This window comes from Paramisgurnus dabryanus, chromosome 4 (genome assembly GCF_030506205.2).
Source record: "Paramisgurnus dabryanus chromosome 4, PD_genome_1.1, whole genome shotgun sequence".
Taxonomy (NCBI): Eukaryota; Metazoa; Chordata; class Actinopteri; order Cypriniformes; family Cobitidae; genus Paramisgurnus; species Paramisgurnus dabryanus.
In genome coordinates this window covers 30,228,328-30,250,659 of record NC_133340.1, presented here as the reverse complement: position 1 = coordinate 30,250,659, position 22,332 = coordinate 30,228,328, and the positions used below count along the sequence as shown (strand labels likewise).

The window sequence follows — 22,332 nt, the reverse complement described above, 5'->3', positions numbered from 1 at the left end:
GAACAAAATACTTGAAACTAGAAAATCTTTTTTATTTTATAAGACAATACAAAACTTCAAAACAGTTTACCAGCTAAATAAAATAGAAAGAAAATTCTCAGTTTAAAAGAAAGCAGAATTATGCTACAGAAATCTTACAGTTGTTATAAAAAGATGTTTGCAAACCTTTCATCCTATAGATGTGTAAATATTGTGAAATACTCTTATAGATAACAGTTATCTGTCAGACTTCACAATCAAGTTAAGACGACGGCAGACACAATTCTGACATGAAGTGCATAATTACAATTAAAATAAAGGTTTCTGAATTATGACAAACAATTACTGTAATAAATGTAAATATAAATATTATTTGTTGTATTACAGAATAAAAGACCATTGAAAATGTGAAGGTCATAAGAATTTAATTTTGTTGTATATATATTTAATTTTATGTTGTATATGAATATGATTTGATAAAATTGTACATGATGTGCATTTGTGTGTGAGAGCTCAACATAAATGTAAAAAGAAATAAACGTTGTGACACAAGGACTAATAACAACACTGAATTAAACCCTGACTATTTCAAATTAATTTTGCACATCACAGAAACACAAATAATCTTTCAAACTCAGGGAATGATCAGAAAACACAACACAACAAACAGCTCATCGTGAACAAACACAACATGTTGGACTGTATTGATTTAACTGAGGGAGATGAGATCAAAGTTTAACGTGGAGGCTGAAGAGGTTGCATGTGCAGAGAATCATACGTGTCCTTCGTCACCGAGCTCAGACCCTGACAGACAGACAGAAGAGACGTAAAGAGTGCTGTTATTTGTGCTGTTTCATCTTAACGTTTTAGAATAAAAGAAATGTTGGCACAGTAATAACAATATCTACAGATCAATAAATTACATCAGATCACGAGAAACTAAACTTTTGAACAGAAGTGTATGCCTTGTGTGTGTCCTTTAAGGGTTTATATTTATAGAAACTTTCAAAGCTGTTTTAAAACAGTTTTATAATATCCCACCAGAGGCCTCATTTATAAAATGTGTAGAAAACATCCTTAATTTAATCTCACAATCATTTCTCAAAAGTGTGTACGTGTGATTCATAAAACGCACACTGTAGGTTTGTAAGGGTATTTCTAATAATAATCTTCTCAGAACAGTTCATGATTTTCAAGGTACACTATTAAACAATGACCTTTAAATAAATGCAAACAGATATGGCTTCTGGGTTAAACAGATGGTTTAATATATCAAACTTTTACGAAAAAGAAAACTTTTTACAAAGTATGAGTCTACCATTTGAAAAAAATTATGATAAAATAAAGCTGCACATCTCACAGTTTAATAAAATTAGGAATAGGTTTTTCTCTTAAGAATAGACAGACAAGAATAAACCAAACTGTCCGTGCTAATAAACAGCATAAATGGGAGAGAAAAAGTGCAGGACCATTTTCGGACACCCAAACTATTCCCATACTGCAGATTTTAACTTTATTTCAGCAGGGAATAACAAAATTGAATTTGTAGCGTCTGGTTCTGACATTTTCTCAGCAGTATATTTGTATAAGAAGTCACATGCATATGTGCAATCTGATTAAATTTATTTTAAACCTTGGATAAGCAAATGTTGGCAGTATGATAACCGTACATGGCAATTACAACCCTAGCATAAAGCACAAATGATCTTAAAATTGTGCACAGCTAAAAAGTTTCAGATCTCCACCTTTAAACAATGCTTAATTAATGTTATTGACATATAAAAGAGCACCGGTCAATGTTAAAAACCTGCAGCAGTCTGACAAGCAAAAGTGCGTTCATCTGTTCAGACCCTGATGTGCTGCTAAGCACTTTTCCAAGTCAAAGACAAAGTTTTTATAAATATGGACTTTGCTGTGGATTTTTGCGTACGCACACTTTAACATCAAATCGTGCGCTTTATAAATGAGGTCCCAGCTATCTGGAGTTTGAGAGGTTTTTTTTATCATTTTATGTTGATATGCTTTCTATTTTCTGTCACATCCATTATATGTCAGTCTCTTATTTTATTCAGCTGAAATAAACTTGAAATAAAGAAGTCTTTTGTTCCTTAGATGTCATGTGTATGACTAGATTTAAACATAATGGGGCAGTTTCCCCGGACAGGGTTTAGATTAATCCAGGACTACTAGGCCTTATACATTAGGGAACAAAGTAGTTTTAACAAACAAACCTTACAAAACAAAATACTGAGACAAAACAACAGCACTGATATATGAAGAAAGATGTTTTGAAATCGACTCAGCTCAAACATGCATTTAGAGTTAGACTAGAAAAACACCCTAAGAGACCACTTCAAGATCATTTTCATTTGAATGGGCTTAAGAAAAATTGTCAAATACCAACAACATTTTTGCCCAACTCTTCAAAATAAAAAGTGCATTTATTTGCAGAAAATTGAAATGGAGAAAAATGGTCAAAATAACTAAAAAGAGATGCTTTCAGATCTTGAACGCAAAGAAAACCGAGTTTATATTCATTTTTTCAAGAAAACACTGCTAATGTTTTTACATCATTAAGATGATTTTGTTCCTGACAGGGTTGAATTTGTCAAAAGCAATAATTATGAAAAAGATCAAATGTGAAAAGAAGAAACGTGTCAATATAGATTTGAAATGAAATGAGACTGACCTGATAAACCTGATCACCTCGCCGCTGACGCTGTGGATCAAATCAAACACATTTATAAATATCAGATTTACACACTTCATAATCAGACACATTTACTGTAGATCAGACTTACATTAGGTTTGGCTTCAATCTCACGGTAAGTGTCATCTGTTTTCTTCTGCAGAGGCTTCAAGTCAAATCCATATCACAGTTAATACTGATATTATTATGATGAGATTATGTTTGTTATATAAAGTTGCTTTTTTGATTATCTATTAAACATTGACCTATATTCAACTCATAACTAACTCTTATTTCATGATTCAATTATTATTTATTAATTGTAGATAATCAAGTGTGTATGTTATGTAATGATTAAGGTTTTTACCATGTAAGCGCTGTTCTCTTCTCTCTTGCGACCCTGCGAAACATCAGATGCATCAGATTTGTTTCATGCACGTACACGAGATCATGTCATTAAATCTAGAGAGAGATCAGATCTGTCACTTACTGTGCGCGCTTCTTCAGCGTTTCTTTGGTTTCTCATAGCATACACATCCTTGCCACTCTGATTGATTTGCTATAAAAGATCAATAACGCCATTATGATCAATATCTGTGTGAGTTTATAGATGATGAGTTTGTGTGTGAATGTGTTACCTGATAGAGCGAATCCTCTGCTTTTCTATTCTTTACAACAAACTGTATAGGAGGAAACAACATCAGATTCATTGTCAGAAACATTTGATTGTTAATCTCAGTGCAGATTTATTGTGTGAGAGTTTATGAGTGAGTCAAGACTTTAATATAATCATGTTATACATTGTGTTTGTTTGTTTCTCAGCTCAGTCTCACATTAACTCATTATAACAAGTCTGATATTATAATGTAAGGCTGATAGATGAATGCCTGAGATGTTTTTAGAGGTACTGTAACTTTAATTGATCTGTTTTCATCATTAAACTGAATGCTTTGGGTTTGGATTTGTATTTCAATGTTAATATATGGCAATATATATCCGATTTCTGTCTGTTGCTGACAGTGGGAAGCTCGTGGGTTTGTTTTCCAGTGAAGCCACTTTGAATATAAAGAGAGATGATTTCAGATCTGCAGGTTTATATTGAAGACAATGACACTCACCCGCTCGCGCACAAAGAAAGCTGTGATGATGATGCCGTAAATCAGCAGAAAAGCATCGAGGATGTAACAATACCTGGGGTCGTACAGGAACGCCGAGGCCTCTGAAGAAAAAAACACAAAGACACATTCACATACAAGCTTTCTTACTCTGATCTTCAATGCACACTTATACACACACAACATACACACACATGCACACACATGCACAAACACACAGCATACACACACACGAAGAGAAATGCTGTAGAATCAGGTGAAATGTTTTGTGGTTGTGACACTCGAGCTGTTTTCTGTTAAGGCGGTTTCATCTGCAGAGGCATCAAAGCACAGGAATGACATGCTGTAACTGAATGTGTGTGCGTGTGTGTGTGTGTGTGTGTGTGTGTATGTGTGTGTGTGTGTGTGTGTGTGTATGTGTGAGAGAGAGAGAGAGAGAGAGAGAGAGAGAGAGAAATGTAAATTACTCATGTGAGCAACTGAAATGTGATGTTATGTTTAAACATATAAAACCGAATACAATATATTATATCAGCGCATGGTCTCACTGTTAATGTGTTACTTTCAAAAACAATAAACTTACTGTTTTATGAATTTAATTAGATGCTAAAGCTGAGAATGTAAGCATATTTACAACATTTATTCGTAGCATTATAAAATTTTTACAGCTACAAAATGTTACACCTTCTACACAAATCTTTCATACCATAAAGACTGCTTTATCATTTTCCTTTAACCATTTTATTGGTAATTCAAATTCATATGATTGTGAGGAACTGATCCAAATTCAGTCCTTTATCCAGAAATCCTTAACCCTAACCCCAAACCTAACCCTAAACCCAAAACAAATGTACATTTAATTGAATCTTTTTAAATGATGCAATAATGGACAATATAGCATTTCAAAGCTCTTTTAAGTCTTACCCAAAACAGTTGATTAAAATCATGTAATGATAGACATAAAAGCATTACAGACAGAAGTGTAACTACAATCTAATTTAATTTAATTTAATGTGAATTTTCAAAAGCAGTTTTCAGTAGTATTTAAAATGCTGATGTGCTGCAGTCGCGGTCCTTTGCAATGACACAAATCTGTGATGTAACACACAAGAGCCAATGAGTGTTGCCGTAAAGCAACGTGTCTTAAAGCTTCATGAGGTGCAATATTTTAATTGATAAAACTGTTAGTTCTAATCCTTGATTCTGATTGGTCCACTTTGCATCATGCCTAACAATGCCCTTCAGCTGTAATTTATTCACGATACAGCACAGCCCCTTATACCTTATTGCTTCCTTAAATTACGAATGAACGAATGACTAACATGAGATTTGATGTTTATGTTCACTGGTGAGAACTGGGATCAAGATCTTTGGATAAAGAGCTGAATTTGGATCAGTTCCTCACAATCATATGAATTTTAAAGATGTGGATTAAAATAAAATGAACATCTTTTGTGAATGTGTTGTGGTTTGCTGTAATTATTGTTGCATTAGTAAGCATTAGTCCTTGCAACACGTTAATATTATATGTTTCAGTGTGTATGAAATGTAAGTTAATATATCTGTTGTACAACCACACTTTATATAAAAATACACACACATATTCTCATGAGATCACGCTGATTATAACATCAGTCTCAAAGTGTATTGATTATTGATGGTAATTATATATTACATTTTAAAGGTGACATAGTATGATTGAACAGAGTATTTATCCTTGTTCTGTGATGTGTTTTGTTTGGGTCTGTAATGTCTTAGAAGCTTCCTAAAAACCTCTCTCAGATAGCTCTATTAGGGTGGGGGATTTTAAACAAGTGGTTTTGCACCTATTTGGCTCCCCCTACTGGCTTAACTTGCAATCTCATTACTGATTGGCTGACTTTGCTGCTACTCAAAAAATGTAGCCAATTATTTTAAAGTGGAGGGGCAGTGAGATGCCTGTGATGTCATAAGCATCAGTTTTTCAGACTGGGCCGTTTTCTGGCTGACTGAGATGTTTAGCATGTCTAGCACTTTTTGTATGTTCGTGAATGTGGGTAGACCACCATTATTCAACAAAGACAAGATAAAAATGGTTTTTCATTCTCTTTCCCCTTTAAAATACACAAACTATATATACAAATAAGTGTGTCATTTATTTATTATAAATGATTATATTACATTTCATGTCATTATTATTTGGTGCTGCTGGTGTCTTTTGATGTTTTGGTGATATTGAATACAAATCATTTGTGATCGTTTTGTGATCAGTTATTGAAAGTTTTTAGCAGATGGTTAAGATGAAAACGACATTCATCAGTCGGAGTGTGTAATAGGAAACAGTTTGTCTGATTGTGGTTTGACGTCATCTTTCCCTTTTGCTGTAAAGTAAAGTAAAACACTTAATAGTACGCTCACTAAAACCTTGTCTCCAACCTCCTCCTCCTGGTGATCAAACCGTCCTGCAGACTTCAGCTGCAACACATCTGTGTGTTAATATTATTTATCAAAGACATTGATGAACTGCTTCAGCTGGGTTTGATTGGACAGGAGATCACCAGGAGCAGGGCTGAAGACACCAAAACATGCAGGGGTTATTTTCATCTCAGCGTTGGGTCATAACATGAATGAACCCCACCTGTTGCGTTATAATTTAATGCTGGGATTGTTCAAATATAAAGATTGTTTTGGGATCATTTAACTCAACGGCTGAGTTCCTCCCTTTGTGACCCAGTGCTGAGTTGAAAATAACTTTAGAGTATAAACATCACTGCTTTACAACCAAATTTTACTTTCATTGATGTATTCTGCAAATATTCAGCATGTTTAAGATGGAAATGTTCATCATGCTGAAGGTGAGATATAAAAGATTTGAATAGATGTGATGACATCCGTGTCTTTCTTCTGTATATTAGTTTAAAATCATCATGAAGCTGAAACAGATCAAAGTCATGCAGTACTGTATTGTATTGTAACGCTTACTGCAAAGCTGCTTTAAAATCATCGGTATTTTCTAATAAAGTTGACTTCAGGATTCATAAACCTGCTGCTTTTCATTATTGACTCTTATTATGGTACCTTCAGAAAATACAGATACTGTAAATACTGCGGTAAATAATTACCATGGTAAACTGTTAGAGCTCCACAGACTGTTGAAGATGTAACGACACAAATAAACATTTTGAGTGAACTGAGTAATGTGATTATTAAGTCTTATTGTGAATATTTTAACGGTTAGGTTTGATGTGTGTGGTACTGTAAAAATGTTGCTGTAGTTCTGCAGCTGTTTGCCAGTAACTTACTGTAGATTTAAGTTGATGTTATTTACTGACAACAGTTTGTTCAAAGTTAAATGAACATTAATCATTAACAAGACTTTATCTTTACAGAAGAAAACTGTAAAATAACAGCTTAATGCAAAGCATTTTGGGAAACAAAATCTGCAGGAAACAACAGGAAAAGGTTGATGAGGATTTCTGGTTCCCAGAATGCTTTTAATGTGGATGTTATTTTAAACTTTTATTCTGTAAAGACAAAGACTTGTTCATGTTTATAACATACATTTAAATCTTCAGTAATTACTGGCGAATACTGTTATTTCTACAGAAACTTTTCTTTGACAATATTTTGTTTTGTAGCATGACATGAATCTTGTAGAAGCCCAACACTCGGTTTATAATCATTGTTATTTAATTATTTCTACTGAGATGAAACCCAATGAGAAATATTTAATGACAGACATAAGAAATGAATGATCTCATCTCATCAGATTTAATGAAAGTCCACGAGGAGTAACATTTATCTGTCTGAATGATCCTTCATCTGCGCTCTTGTTTCTCTCTACAGATATTTGATGTGTTTAAAACGAACAACACTTTCCTTTATGATGTGATAATGAAAGGATTACTCGTAGTTTATAAGAACATCATGCGATACCAGACCCAGCTCTGTCTTTTATATCTTTTTTTCTTTAAAATCATAACATTACAGAGCATAAATACCAAGGGTCTTATTGAATAAAAGTGTAAAAGACATTCATAATTATGATTTATAAGTGATGTAAATGTTTTTAACAGCTCAGAAGGATTAAATGATTTGACAAAATGTTCTTTGTTTTTGTAATCTGTAATTTCCATTGAGTTTTATGTCATTGATTCACAGAAGTCTCATGTGAGGCGCTGACTGTAAATCCTCTCGGTCGCCTACTATAATGTCAAATCATTTTCCACAACATCAGCGATGTTTGATGAAAAACAGCAACAGATATCTGCATCATCTCTGATCTGTTGGACTAGTTTATTTAAGTAAAGCACTTTCTACTTTTAACAAAGCCAAACTCCAAACAAGAAACAGAAAATAGGTTTTGACAAATTAAGCGTAGAGAGAAAAAATAAACCATTGAGAATATAAACAAACAGAGCGATGTTATTTATCCGTAAAGTCACTCGAACGCCACAAAACCTAAAAGAGGATGAATAATACAAATAATGTCTCCAATGACCTACTGAAATTAAATATCAGGAAAACATTTATTTACTTTTAAACTTAATTTAATGCAGAATTTGTCAAATGTTTCAGCGTGTGTCAAACGTGTGTTTTTATTCAGCAGCTCATTGAAAAGTAAAAACAATACACGAACTTTCAGTAACACTTTACAATAAGCTTGTATTTGTTAACATTATTAAATGCATTACGTAACGTGAAATAACAATAAGCAATAAAATTCTTCGTCATTTATTAATGTTTGTTAACGTCAATAGAGTTACTCATGTGAGTTCATGGTGTATTAACTTTATCGGTGTGCGGTCCCCCTTGTGTACAGCGGCCCCCACGGCCCCCAAATAAAATGTATGACATAAAACATTGTAAAACATAAGATTTGAATTAAACAAAACATTCAAAATATAAAATGAAGTGCTGTTGGTTAGTAGCTCTATTTTTCTGAGGTTTAATTAGGATAAATGTATGTATTTTATAAAACTGGGCCTCCACTGTATTAACTCATATTGACAGATACAACTTTAGATTTCATAAATGTATTTGTATATACTGAAAATAATTATGAATGTTAGTTAATGTTTTACTAATGTGGACAAATACAATCTTAAGTGTTAGCAAATATACTTTTATTTAATATAATTATAACTACATAATCATTATAAAATAACCCTTTGTGTATCGGAATAAACTACAAATATGATCAACAATGTATTTATATTTAAACATGCATTTTAAACTTAGATGTTGACAAACAGTTGCTTTAACTGTGAAGTCTGTGTTAAGTGTGTAAATATCACTGAGTGTGAATGGAAACACACAGACACACACACACAGACACACACACACACACACACACACACACACACACACACACACAGTTTCTGTGAGATGAAGATTAATAACGGTAAAGTGACACAAACATCAGAAAACTTCATCAGTGTTTCCGCTCATCATGAGTTTGTTGATGGAGTTTCACTGCAGAAGATTTCTCATCATTCATGTGTCTGTCATATATAGATTTAGATATAGCGTCTTAGGATATTTAAGTAGTTTTTACAAAAAATAAGGTTAGGGTTAGGATGGTGTGGATGGTGTGGATCTTGAGACTACACAATAGCACTGATATATGTTAGGATACAGAAAAAATGCTCTTCTCGTCTTTTAATTCTTGCTTGAATCTATAACAGCTCTTTATGGGTTGGTTTCCTGGACAAAGATTAGCTAAAGACAAGACTAGGCCTTAGTTTAATTATGAAATATAACTAGTTTTAAAAAACACGCCTTACTAAAAACATTACTTATGTGCATTTTGAGGAAAAACAAAGCACTGATGTATTTTAAGATATGTCAGCGCAAGATGTAATCAGTTTGGACAGCTTTAATATTTATTATAGTCTAGGACTAGTTTAATCCCTGTCCGGGACACCGCCCCAGTATGTTTGTGTCTAAAGTCAAATACAATGTTGAGTTTATATTTGTGTGGAGTAAAAATGTGAGTTCATCTAATCATATTTACTTTAATTCAATGTCATTTATATTACCAGAATAAACATTTGAATTTTACAGAAATAAGTTTCATTATTGAGCAGATACATTTAAAGCTTTAAGAAAATGATGCCGACATCATATGTGTGTGTGTAGAACACTAGACAAATTAATGGCACAGTGACAAATAAATGAAAAACTATTAGGTGAATATTATTATTGATGGACAGAACAAGGTATAAAACTAAAATATTATAAATTAAAAACTAAAATAATAATGATGTCTATATGCAGTCTGTCAGCATATATATATATATATATATATATATATATATATATATATATATATATATATATATATATATATATATATATATATATATATATATATATATATATATTTTTTTTTTTATTTATTCATGACCTGATCAAATATTGTGTTAAAGAATTACTTTTGTCTTGAAATTGAAACTGAAGATAAATGAAATACAATAATTAATTATTTTATTAATTTTATTTATTTTATAATTAAAATATTCTTATGTCAAATTTTAAATGAAATATTAGGGGGGGGGGGGAACAAGAAAACCATTTGAAGTGTTTGGTCTAATATGAAAAATGTCAAAAAAGTCCATAAACAATTGAAGACCTCAAATACACAACAGTGAAAATAACATCGCATACACACACAGAAAGATGAAGAGCTTTTCATTGTTTGAATGTTATTTATCAGCAGAATATTCAAATATGAATTATTCGCTCATTTGTTAGGCTAATATTCAGACTTTGCTAAGTAAATATTTTAAATGTTTTGACATCAGAACGGTTTCACAGAAACCTCAAGAAAGATGGCGGCCTTCCCTCAGTTTCCAGATCTACAGCGGATGCTCACGATTGGTTTATGTGATAAACACACACACACAGAAAGACAGACGTGTGTCATTCGCTCACAATCAGATCTCATAAACATGAATATTTTAAACTGGACTGATTCAGATGTCTGTATAGATGAGATGAAGGTCTTACCTGTTAGAGGTGTTATAGAAAGCAGTAAGGTCACAGTCGCTGTTCTCCTCTTCATCATTATTTGACCTTCACTCAATGATGATGATGATGTTTCAGTGCTGCTTACAGATGAAGGACTTCAGACCGCTGACCTTCACAGATCTCGTGGCATAAGGTCACAGGTCGGATGGCTCCTGTCGTGTGGAGATATTCTCTTATATCGTGTGGAGATGTTGTGTCTTCTTTGAAGCTGGAGATGTGTTTGCTGACAGGAAGTGGCTCCTTTGAGCTCCACCTGTTTATACAAACGTCCCACCTACAAAAACCCAGACAGCTGCCAATAAAGATGGAGGCTTCCACTCACGGCCTACTTTCAAAAGACGCCCATCTCAACATCTGTGCTGTATTCTAGTCTTTCTTCTGGATCATATTCAATTCAATATTATTTATAAAGCACTTTTCACATTTATTTGTTTCAAAAGCAGCTTTACATTAATAAAAACACAGAAAAATCAATAGACAACATAAGTAAAGTAAAGCGGCTAAGATTAAACCATACTAGCGAGAGTAGTAATGATGTAACGTATAGAAGAGTTAAGCCAATGTCAGCTGACTCCCTAGGGGTTGAAAAAACTTCCCAAAAATATATCAAGAATAAAGTTTATTATCTTCACATTTATTTCTACTTTCTTTACTTTTTGGCACTGTTGCGATGCAGCTTTGAAGAAAGCAGAATAAAACGTAAACCCTCAGATAAAATATTTATTAATTTCCACACATTCAATGCACACACAGCCTTTTAGCAGATAGTTTAACTAGTTTTACAAAAATATGTCAGTGTTAAGAAAAATAAGTTGAAATATTTTCTTTAAGGCATAAAACTTTTAGTTTGTAATAATCAGATGTGCAAACTGCAAAAACTATCAAGCATTTTCAAAAATGCTTAAAAACACTGCTGAGAAAGTAAGAATAAAGTTCATTAATGCTATAAATTTAAAAAAACAACACTTGTCTAATATATAAACACAAATACACTTCACATAGAGCTTACTCACAAACTAAATGATTTAAAAAGAAAAACACATCAACACAATCTTATATAAAGTCTCTTAATGGAGCTCAGCAGAAATCCTGGACAGAATTTTATCTGTGGACTCGTGCGGTTCATCAACATTATGTGTGTCATTTCCTGTTAAAACACACACAAACACACACACAAACACACACACACAAACACAGTGGTTACTTCGATCAAATGTTGAGATCTCTGACATTAAATCTGCTTACATAAAGTTGTGAAGTCTTTCCTCGTGTTGTTAATGCCACAGTAAAAGCTTTGTGGTTTTCACAGAGTTTGTCATTTATTAATGCACAGCAGTAAAATCACTTTGTGTCACCACTGAAGATTTAAACTACATATACAGAAGAGACATTAAATCATTTTTAACATCAGTTCAACTTAATAAAGCCTAATAAATATGTTTAAAGACTGTTTAAACTATAACATATCAAAATTAAATATGTCTGTCAATGATAATTTATTGTTATAGTGCTGTAGAAGTGCATCCTGAATAAAACAAACTTGTGGATTATAATTGGCTTAACTGTGGATTAAAATGACATTTCTAACAAATATATTTATATTGGGATTTTATTTGGAATATTTTCATGTTAGAAGCAGCAGAATAATATTGAGATAATAGATACTGAATAATAAACTGAGATGATGCAGTTATAATAAAAGCGAGATGTCCTGTGACTCTACTGTAATGTTGTGACTCACCAACGTGGTATTTTCTGTACGGTGTAGCTTTGTAGTATTGCTCTGGTGTCACAGTTTTTACCCCACCAAAGTAATCGAGCACCCACACCTGACTGATGTTCATCTTAGCGAAGAACCAGCTGTGGTCAGTGGGCCAGTCCATCATCTCTGGATGTCTGCTGAAGAGCGAATCTTTAGCCACAGACACTTCTCGATCATCCACCTAAACAACATCATCATCATCATCATCATCATTATCATTCATCAGGACTTGTATTATATAAATTAATCTCATTTTCATTCTACTAAAACCTCTCTCCAGTCTCAGATTTATTCAAATGAACACTAATCTTGACAAACTATATATCATCGGAAAGCTCGAAGGCTGTAGTTTTCATATTTTAAAACCTTTTAGCAGTAATAATAATGCAGTGACAGTCATTTATTCATTTGTGATAAGAGTATGCAGATAACCATTGGCACCTAGTGGACTTTGATGGTAAAACCACTAATAGTGCGTGACAAACCTAATTTTTGTGATTTTAACTTGAAATTTGGTTCAGAGCTGAGACTTGTGGCTTTATTTTGTTTAGCATTTTAGATGTAAACCATTTTCATTTTTATAATTTTTAAATATAAAATACATAATTTAGTGCATTATTTTTATTACAAACTTAAATTGTGAATTTAAAAAAAAAATTGTTATAAAAACTATAAACACTTCAGTGAAAGTTTAAAGTGTCTTCTTTAAAAGAGATTTTGCTTCTACACCAAAGAATTCCTGAAAGAAAACAATGAGAAGATAAATGTTTGACCTGAAGGACCGAGCCGGACAAAATGATGTGAGCACACAGTGGACTCTGAGGATCAAAGCCGTGTTTCTTACAGTAACTCGTCTGAGCCAAAGACACTGAGAGAGATGCTTGAGGATTCACCTGTTAAATACACAACAACAACAACACACATCACCTGTTAAGTACACAACAACACACATTACATATTAAATACACAACAACAACAGCACACATCACCTGTTTAATACACAGCACACATCACCTGTTAAATACACAACAACACACATTACATATTAAATACACAACAACAGTCACTCAAAATCTACATTTGAAATATATCTATGAGATTCTGTATGTGTGTGCTTATGTTCTCTTACACACACACACACACACACACACACACACACACACACACACACACACACACACACAAACAAACACACAGTGTGTTTCAGCTGATAAGAGATAAACTGAAATCGCTGTGTCACTTCTACATGTGTTTATCAGAAGTTACATAAAACCTTATAACAGTCAGCAAAAACTGCACAACTAAAGTCATGTATGTGTAGATTACTTTTAGATTTAACATTAATTGTAATGAATTGTAATCTTGTTTTGTGATGAAAGATTAAGTCTGTAATATTTTTATGATAACCACGAGCTTTAATGTCAGACCAGAGTGAAACATCTACAACTTCTCGTTTTAAACTCAATGACATTTATTCATACAGTCAGCGTTACTATAGTAAAAACACGGTAATGATCAGCGAGGTGCTTTGACTGTTTTTAGTCTGATTGACAGGTGTTGTGCTTGTGTACCTGTAGGTCCTGTACAGAGATCTCCAGATGTGTGAGGTACAGGTACGGTGTTCCGGTTCCGTTACCGGCGGGTCCGTCACTGATCGAGAAGCTGTTAGAGAACGGCTGTCCTTTCACCGGCTCGTGACTCGAGATCGTCGCCATCGAAGCCCAGTCACATTTATTGACCACGAACCGGGCCATTCGAGCCACTTCCTCGTGAGGCGGCACCGACGACGCGCCGCTGACAACGCGTGCAGACGCGCAACATAACGCGATTAACGCCAGAATCATGACTGAGTTTTATTATCTCACAAACACTAAACACTGATGATCCAGTGGATCTGTCACGCGCGTTATTAACCTCGCCACTGAATCACGTGACCACAACAGCGGTCACGTGACTTCTACACGTGAACACACAGACACCACAAACAAGAAATAAATGTGAAATGCTGTTAATTAAATTAAATGATTACGTTGACTTTGATGATACAGAAAGAAGACTAGTTTTACAACGAAACATTTACCTAGCAAACAGAACTTTTCCCTAACTTTAGTTATCTTTTGGGAAACCGAATAATAACGTTCTGGGAACGGCTTCTAAGTTGTTGTTTTTGCAACCATAAAACAACGTTCTCATAACGTTGCAGGGTGGTTATTTTTAAATAACCTAAATATAACTTATACAGCACGTTTTTTAATGGGTTTCTTTAGGGAAATTCTGATTTTTGTTGCTTTTTATAAAACATCACGCTCTGGAGTGCTTCCCAAAAGCATCTGCTAGTTAGTTAGCAAATGGTTTTTGGAAACGCACCCCTGAACGTTTACAGAAATTTCCAGAGATTTTTGTATTATGCTAATAAAGCATTAATGATGTAATTGGTCACATGACATCTACACAGGTGTGAATGTTAATTAGTGTCACTATAAAAGGAGATGAGTGCTGACATGAAATCAAACAGATTCGTTGTGTTATTGTGTTTGGCGTTCGCTTGCATTCAGAAGTTGTGTGAGGTTTTTTTCTATCTTAGTTTGGTGTCCATTCGTTAATCATAGTTTAACCATGATGTGTCGTAAAACCGTAATCTTTGTTTAAACCGTGTTACTATTCTTCCTAAATGAACTCAAGATTCGTTTTAAAATAGTGGTGTGATGGACTGTGACTGACTTTAACCTTTTACCCTACGTTTCTTAACTGCTATAAAACTGCTCGTGTTTTTTTTTTTCACGCAGATCTGTCCATCATGTCTGGCCGTGGAAAGAAAATCGTCGCTGCTGCAGCAAAGAGTAAAACTTCAGTGTCGCGTTCTTCTCGCGCCGGCCTGCAGTTTCCAGTTGGCCGCATCGCGCGTCTCCTGCGGAAGGGAAACTACGCGTCACGCATCGGTTCGGGCGCGGCCGTTTATCTGACGGCTGTTATTGAGTATCTCTGTGCTGAGGTGCTCGAACTCGCAGGCAACGCGAGCAGAGACAACAAAAAGGTCCGCATCGCGCCGCGTCACATTCAGCTGGCGGTGAGAAATGACGAGGAGCTGAACACGCTGCTGGGAGGCGTCACGATCAGTGAGGGAGGAGTTCTGCCCAACATCCAGGCCCAACTTCTCCCCAAAAAGACCAAAGCTCCAAGAGATGCCAGCACAAAAGATGTTCAGTCTCAAGACTTCTGAAATGCACTTATGTTTTTAAAGCTCGTTTTGTATTAATAAAGACTTTATTTTAAAATCTGCGCTATGTGTTTCTTGCTCTGGACTTCTCTTTCTCAGTCCAAATGTATTAATTAAACCGGCTATGCAGCTCTCAGGCCTGTAGAGACCACATGCACATGGGTATTTTTATAAACTGGGTTTTCCCTCCTTATGTAAACTCCAAGAATATGCAAAAACCTTACAATAAGTGCTGTTAATGGCATCATGCCAAACAACAGCTAGCGACATTCCTAATGGTAAAGCCATGTTTTTCAATCAGAAGCCATTGCAGATTTCCCTCAGCACGTGGGAGTTATGCTGGTTTATGCTGTTTTTCTTCAGCAGGGTTTAACTTTACCATTTTAATAACATCAATGGAAAGTTCTCCAGAGTTTTTAAAAACATGGGAATAAAATGGGAAAACAGGATTGCAGATAAACTCGCCAGAGCACCAAACTTTGATCATACAGCAGCGGTGAAGTCCGTTTGATTCATGGTCATTTGCTGATCCTGTACTTTCCTGTCCTCTTCTTAATCACTGTCAAATAAAGGCAAAAATGGCCAAAAAAAACCATTAACTGATTCCCTGCCATTGACAAGTTATCTTGTGAAGAGAAAACACTTCCCTGCAAATGACGAGTTTTTACAGCAAGCCATATTTCTGCTATTATCCACTAGGTGTCGCTCTTACCCAACTTATAAAACACTGAAGCATCCACTGATTCAAAAACAGTAAAAACTCTGTATGTTTTGATCATTGCTCTGAATGTGATCTCTACCTAAAATCCTCTATAAAAACGCAATTATCTTAGCTGTTTGCTCAATTTTGGTCTTTTTGAGGACACCTACCCATATTTGAGAGGTAATAAAAAGAGAAGAAATGAAGATAGGATGAAACATTGTTTTTGTTTTTTTGTGTCTGTTTTTTCATTTGATATATTGTATCTTTATGTATTTATATAATTAAAATAATAAAATAATTCTGAAAGGAATTAACCTTTATAAATAACAGATTTTCTCAACAGTGGGATTTTAAAATGAAATGAATGGTGTTTATTCACAAATCATGTCAGATCCAAGCTTTAAAATGTTCTGTTCAGATGATGAACTTTTGACAGGTTCGGTTACCACAGTAGCAGGACACCTCGTGATCTGGATGACGTCCTATTGTGTATGAATAATTCCAGGTCAATTCACTTCCAGCTTTAATCGTCCTAAAAATGAACACATTTAAGGAAAAGCATTAAGAAACTGATTCTCTCTTGATTTTATCAAATATAATAAAAGTTTCATCTCTCATCCTGTCTGATTTTATTTAAAAGTAAACTGCTCATTCGATTCACTTACTTATTTTGTGGGACTGGATTAAATTTATTCTTATAATCTGATGTCCACTCAGCATGTGATAAATGTTATGTTTATAATCTCTTCACTCTTTTAAATGTAAAGCAGTGTATTCCGTAAGGAATAATTGATGACAAGCCGTTGAATTATTCGAAAATAATGCACACCCAAGGTGGTAATGCGGCACGACGCAAAGCGATAATGAATGCAAAGTTATGATTGTCAGTGAACTATGGCTCTGTGTAGTAAATGCCGCTCCATCTGAAATCAGGTGATGGAGATTTATTACTAATCAAGAAATCGAGTTTACTGACGGAGATGCGCATGACAATCACATGCAGCCCTAACCACTGCTGTAGCCCAGACTTTATTTTAACTCTGTGTTTTCCCTCAGATGTGGTTCTGACCCATTTCTCACAGCAGTCTGTAAAACTTGAGTCCCATCATTTCCTGTTATTCTAACGGTTCCCAGACAGACACATACACTACACATATACAGAGAGGAAGTGACATCACTCACCTGTTTGTAAAGAAGGCAATGAGTGGGAATTTTGGATCGTGTGTATCAACAAAGACATTCTGGACAAACAGGTTAGGATCACAGCTGTGCTGCAAGTTTAAGAAGAATGATGTTAGAAATCATTCCTGACAACATCAACATAAAAAACATCTATGACCTTAACGTGATCAGTGTTTCATAAAGCTCATAAAAACTGAATGAAGTTTGTGAGAAGAAATCATCTGATGTGTGGTTGACTATAGACTGTAAGTATGAGGGTGAAGTGCTGTGTGTTACATTGATAAATCTGGCAACATTTCCCTCAGTAGATGCATTGAGGTAATACACATCTTCATCACTGTGTCCATTTGACTCGGTTAATCTGGGCTTCTTACTCAACACGTCTTCATTCTCTAGAAACACAAAGAAGAGATTATCTGAAGACGTGTCATACATGATGTGTCCCTGTATGAATGTTTTGTCATGTGATTTTACCCGTTTCACTGCAGTCTGGAGAGGAGATCACCTGCCGTTCATATAAAATACAAACATACTGTTAGTACACCAATAAACACTGCAGGACAAACAGAAATATCAAACCAGAATCATCTCTCTGAAGAAGCCAACACAGAAGGGATTTAAACTGCAATTCATTTACAACTTTACAGTAGAAAATAATATGTTTACAGCCTGGTACAAAAAGTGTTTTTGGTCTATACAATGAATTTGGCTCTTCATGACAACTGTGAAAAGGGTGATTCATTGTGTAACTCATATGTTTAAATTTTATTAAGCCTTAAAGTTTGCCTGCTTAAGTGATGGGTAGATTGCCGATTCTGTCCTCTCAGCCCCACCAAATTCCGCCTATTTGGTCATTTTGGGTCATCTGGGAGTGACACGCGGTGACACATTTGCCAAGATGGCGACGACTGGCACCCCCCACTTTAAAAATGCTTTTCAGAAACCTATGGTGTCATGGACACTACGTTCATGTTTTACACAGTCTATGGCAGTGTTTCCCAATCCTAGTCCTCGAGGACCCCCTCCCAGTGTGTAGCGAGACACATTTAACATTCTGGAAGGAGGCTGATGAGTTAAATCAGATGTGTTTAATAAGAAGACATCTAAAACTTTCTGGTAGGGGGTCCTCGAGGACCAGGATTGGGAAGCCCTGGTCTATGGCAACCAGGTTTGGGACACCCTGGTCTATGGCAACCAGTATTGGGAGTCTTTATCACACAATTCATAAAAAGTGCTTTAACAAACATCTGACCATAAACTCAACTGACTAACTCTAAATGTGGTCAAGTGTACTAATTCCAGAACATTAGTTACCAGTCCTCATCATAACCACAACACTCTATGATGAATGTAAATGACCTTGTGGCGAGCGTGTCGTCTCTGTTGACTTGGACTCGGCCCGGTCTGATCCGCAGGTCTCTGAATAACAGGAACATACAGCGGAGGCGAGCGCTCGGACGGTTCTGTTGGGTTCTCTTTGGGAAGAGTCCATTCGTCCACCACCTCCACGTCATCATCAGACATCGGTGGCTCTTTGGTCTTCAAAGCGACCGGTTCAACGTTCTGCTCTTGTCTGAGGACAACACCTGTAGTTCCACAGTTATATTATTATTATTATTATTATTATTATTATAATATAGACAGAAAACATATTGATGGTTTTAAATGTGGCTCATTCAATCAGTTTCAAGTCTGAACCACTTTCTTGCTTTTACTGTCAAACTCTTTCAAACTTAAAAGGAGAAACAAGCAATTCAATGAGATGAAGCATTTGATGTACTGAATTCAAGTTATTTCATCAATTAACAATTTGTCATTAAATTTCAATCAAAGTAAATTATATATAAAATGACAGTGTGATGTAATTTTGCAATAAACACGTGAGGATGATGTAGTGTAACTGTACCTGCATAAATACAAACAAAAGTTCCCTTGTCCAGGTCATCTTGGCATCGAACGGCCCAGTCGCGTTTAAGGGTACGAAAAACCTGCAGACGCACACGCAGTCCTCTCTGTACCACACGATTCTGACAGCGACCACGTTCACAGCTGCACCATGGACCGCATTCGAATAACCTGACAAATCACATGATAAACAAATCACATTTCTCTAATAACCTGACGAATCACAATCTACTGTACAGAGAAATGCCCTGTTCATGTTAAAGACGACATGAAATGACCTTTACAACACACGTGTTACTTTTATCTAATCATCAAAATCAGGATCTGATTTTATCCATCGGTAATTGATGGGATAGCTCAACCCACCCAGATTTCACAGGCGTGTGGAGTCGCATGTGTTCATATGAATGATGTTTATGATCGCTGGATTCTGCTTTGACAGAAAGCTGAAGGCAAGCACAGTTCTGGACATCTGCGCAGCCGTCTGTGCAGTCGCAGCAAGCCGAGAAAAACGGCACTCGGCCGAGGAAGCAGCCGTGAGGCCAACGCTCCTTACGATAACGAAACTCTTTGGGCCGAAGCTCGTCGACCTCGTTACAGAGAGAAACGGGAACCGGCTCGATCCCGTGGCTGAGGTCTCGTTCGAACAGAACCGAGTGAGCGTCAGGCCGCTGCGTCTGATGTTCTGGAACGATCTGTGGATTGAAAGTGAAATTGTCCAGCTGGAGAAGACCAAAGGTGTCAGACTGGAGTAGGAAATCAAGAACCTCATCCATCGAGCAGAGACTCCGACCGCACGGCGCTTTATAAAAGACGTCTAAATCCTGAGAGTCGGACTCATCCTCCTGCTCTGTTGATGGGTGAGTCAGGTCACGGTGCCGCTGAAACTTGCACAGCATGGGCACTCTGAGCGGGTTCTGCCCCAGGAAGTGATAGGAGTGAGCGGGCAGCGGCGGGACACACGCAGGGCCGCAGTCGTGCGGTTGGTAGTTTAGTGGGATGGGGGAACCGGGATCCTCAGAAGAGAAGCTCAGAGGAGACATCAGTGCCGTCAGGTCACGTGAACACAGAGCTTTGTTTCTACTGGCCGATGACATCTGACTGTCTGAGCTCGAGTCCACATCATTTGAGTGCCTGCAAACATGAAATACATTAGTACACAACATACATGCAGCAGGTGCTATTCATGAAAAAGTGCTGAAAACCTAAAAAGTGTCAGTAAATGTAGGTGTTCAACCTTAAGAACATACTGCAGAAACAGGAGATTACAGTTTAATGGTTAACCACAATAACCAGCTGATTTGTAGTTAACCACCTAAGACCCGAGCTTTGGTTTGTCCACATTTGTGTAAAACAGGTTCGAGTTACAAACAACAAAACGTATAGGAGGTTTAAATTGTATAGATTATATAGTACACATTTTAAAGTTAGCTGAGTGCAGTTTTTTATAATTATAAAGTAATCTACTTGTTGTTTATTTTACTTGTTATCAGACATAAACTACTCTTAAAGGACTCCGTTTCATGTTGACTTTTGTGGAAGTTATGTTTGGTTTATGAAAGCCGTTTGTTTATGTTATTAGTGCTGAAAGCGTCTATAATAACACACCGTGAGAGAAGATCCTCCTCAGTCATAACACCGTTCCTCAATCGATCAGGAGAACATTGAGACTCTGAGACAGTGACCGTCAGTATATCTGAAACACAACGTTAACATTACACATGGTGTACTATAGTAGAAATAGTTTTATAGAGAAGTGTTAAAGCGCTGGAGCACAAACCTTCATCAATAAGAACCTCTTCAATGTTATCATTCTTCAAAACATTCACTTCAGATTCTAGAACAATCTTCATTGCCTTTACATAATCTAACACACAAAACACACCAGAATAATACAATCATTACTGCATCAGGACAACACATCACAAAACCTGTGTGTATGTGTGTGTGCGTGTGTACCTCTGTCTGATGCTGTGTTTGTTGTGATTGTTTGTCTTAAGTGTTCCAGTAAATCCAGCAGTTTATCAAAGACATCATCAACATCCACTTCCTCCCAGAAGCTTCTCGCGCTCTCTGAAACCAAAGTGACATCTGATCAATAATCAATAATCACTTGAGATAAAGTGATGATGGATCGAACATCTTACCTGTGTCCATCTGCATATGTGATGAGTTGAGATGATCGATTATAAACTACAGAGATCAAACAGAGACACGAAGTCAGAAATACGAGAGGAATCATTCATAAAGAGTCTTTAGAAGAGTATCTTCACACAAACAGCATTGTAAACAATAAATCAAATCTTTTCCTATGAATGCGATGATTTACAATAGAATTGGAACAGCACGAGATTACAGATGCTTTACCAACATGAAGCAAATGAACGAACAAGTCAAACGTATTAATTACTTGAATTACTTTACTTGTTAACACGGAACGAATCCAGTGATGCGATCCCAATCCTTTGAACAGTTTTAAATGATTCCTTCGAATTGATTCACACGCCTTTGTAAATCATACCGCTCTGCAGAGAGACGTAAACAACACAGCACGCGTCGTCTTTATAACAACCTTTATATTAATATAGTGATGAACAGCAACATTAATTCACTTTAACACAAAAATCACACGTAAAATGCTGCACGTTGATGTTACCAGTTCATTACTTATCAAATGATTCACTAAAATGAATCAGACTCCATATTTTGTTTTTACAGTACAAGACTAAATAATCGATTACCGATGTCTCAGACAGACTAGACTAATCG

The 22,332-nt window shown here is 35.7% G+C and overlaps 4 protein-coding genes across 5 annotated transcripts; 1 reads left to right on the top strand and 3 right to left on the bottom strand.

Annotated features, from left to right (window-relative positions):
• Positions 1-11: 11 nt before the first annotated feature.
• On the bottom strand, positions 12-11,043 carry cd247 (CD247 molecule). Its single transcript, XM_065254022.2, has 8 exons — positions 10,774-11,043; positions 3,787-3,887; positions 3,307-3,348; positions 3,159-3,227; positions 3,036-3,068; positions 2,781-2,834; positions 2,669-2,698; positions 12-783 (listed from the first exon to the last, which is right to left on the bottom strand). The coding sequence occupies exons 1-8, from the start codon at positions 10,829-10,831 to the stop codon at positions 715-717; spliced, it is 456 nt and encodes a 151-aa protein (XP_065110094.1). The 5' UTR covers positions 10,832-11,043; the 3' UTR covers positions 12-714.
• Positions 11,044-11,496: 453 nt separating this feature from the next.
• creg1 (cellular repressor of E1A-stimulated genes 1) lies at positions 11,497-14,509 on the bottom strand. Its single transcript, XM_065254020.2, has 4 exons — positions 14,128-14,509; positions 13,330-13,449; positions 12,536-12,737; positions 11,497-11,941 (listed from the first exon to the last, which is right to left on the bottom strand). Exons 1-4 carry the CDS (start codon positions 14,398-14,400, stop codon positions 11,862-11,864), a joined length of 675 nt encoding a protein of 224 aa, XP_065110092.1. The 5' UTR covers positions 14,401-14,509; the 3' UTR covers positions 11,497-11,861.
• Positions 14,510-15,038: 529 nt separating this feature from the next.
• Positions 15,039-15,833, top strand: h2af1al (H2A histone family member 1a like). Its single transcript, XM_065254021.2, has 2 exons — positions 15,039-15,118; positions 15,343-15,833. Exons 1-2 carry the CDS (start codon positions 15,046-15,048, stop codon positions 15,774-15,776), a joined length of 507 nt encoding a protein of 168 aa, XP_065110093.2. The 5' UTR covers positions 15,039-15,045; the 3' UTR covers positions 15,777-15,833.
• A 991-nt stretch (positions 15,834-16,824) lies between these two features.
• On the bottom strand, positions 16,825-22,209 carry setdb2 (SET domain bifurcated histone lysine methyltransferase 2). 2 transcript variants are annotated; one of them, XM_065254012.1, is made up of 12 exons: positions 21,974-22,209; positions 21,711-21,756; positions 21,523-21,636; positions 21,344-21,430; positions 21,172-21,259; positions 19,930-20,697; positions 19,565-19,734; positions 19,018-19,244; positions 18,133-18,163; positions 17,935-18,050; positions 17,659-17,747; positions 16,825-17,008 (listed from the first exon to the last, which is right to left on the bottom strand). In XM_065254012.1, exons 2-12 carry the CDS (start codon positions 21,724-21,726, stop codon positions 16,891-16,893), a joined length of 1,824 nt encoding a protein of 607 aa, XP_065110084.1. In that variant the 5' UTR covers positions 21,727-21,756; positions 21,974-22,209; the 3' UTR covers positions 16,825-16,890. The 2 variants fall into 2 exon arrangements, with proteins under 2 accessions (XP_065110084.1, XP_073670485.1); XM_073814384.1 differs by having other exon boundaries at positions 21,711-21,758; positions 21,989-22,209.
• Positions 22,210-22,332: the final 123 nt, after the last annotated feature.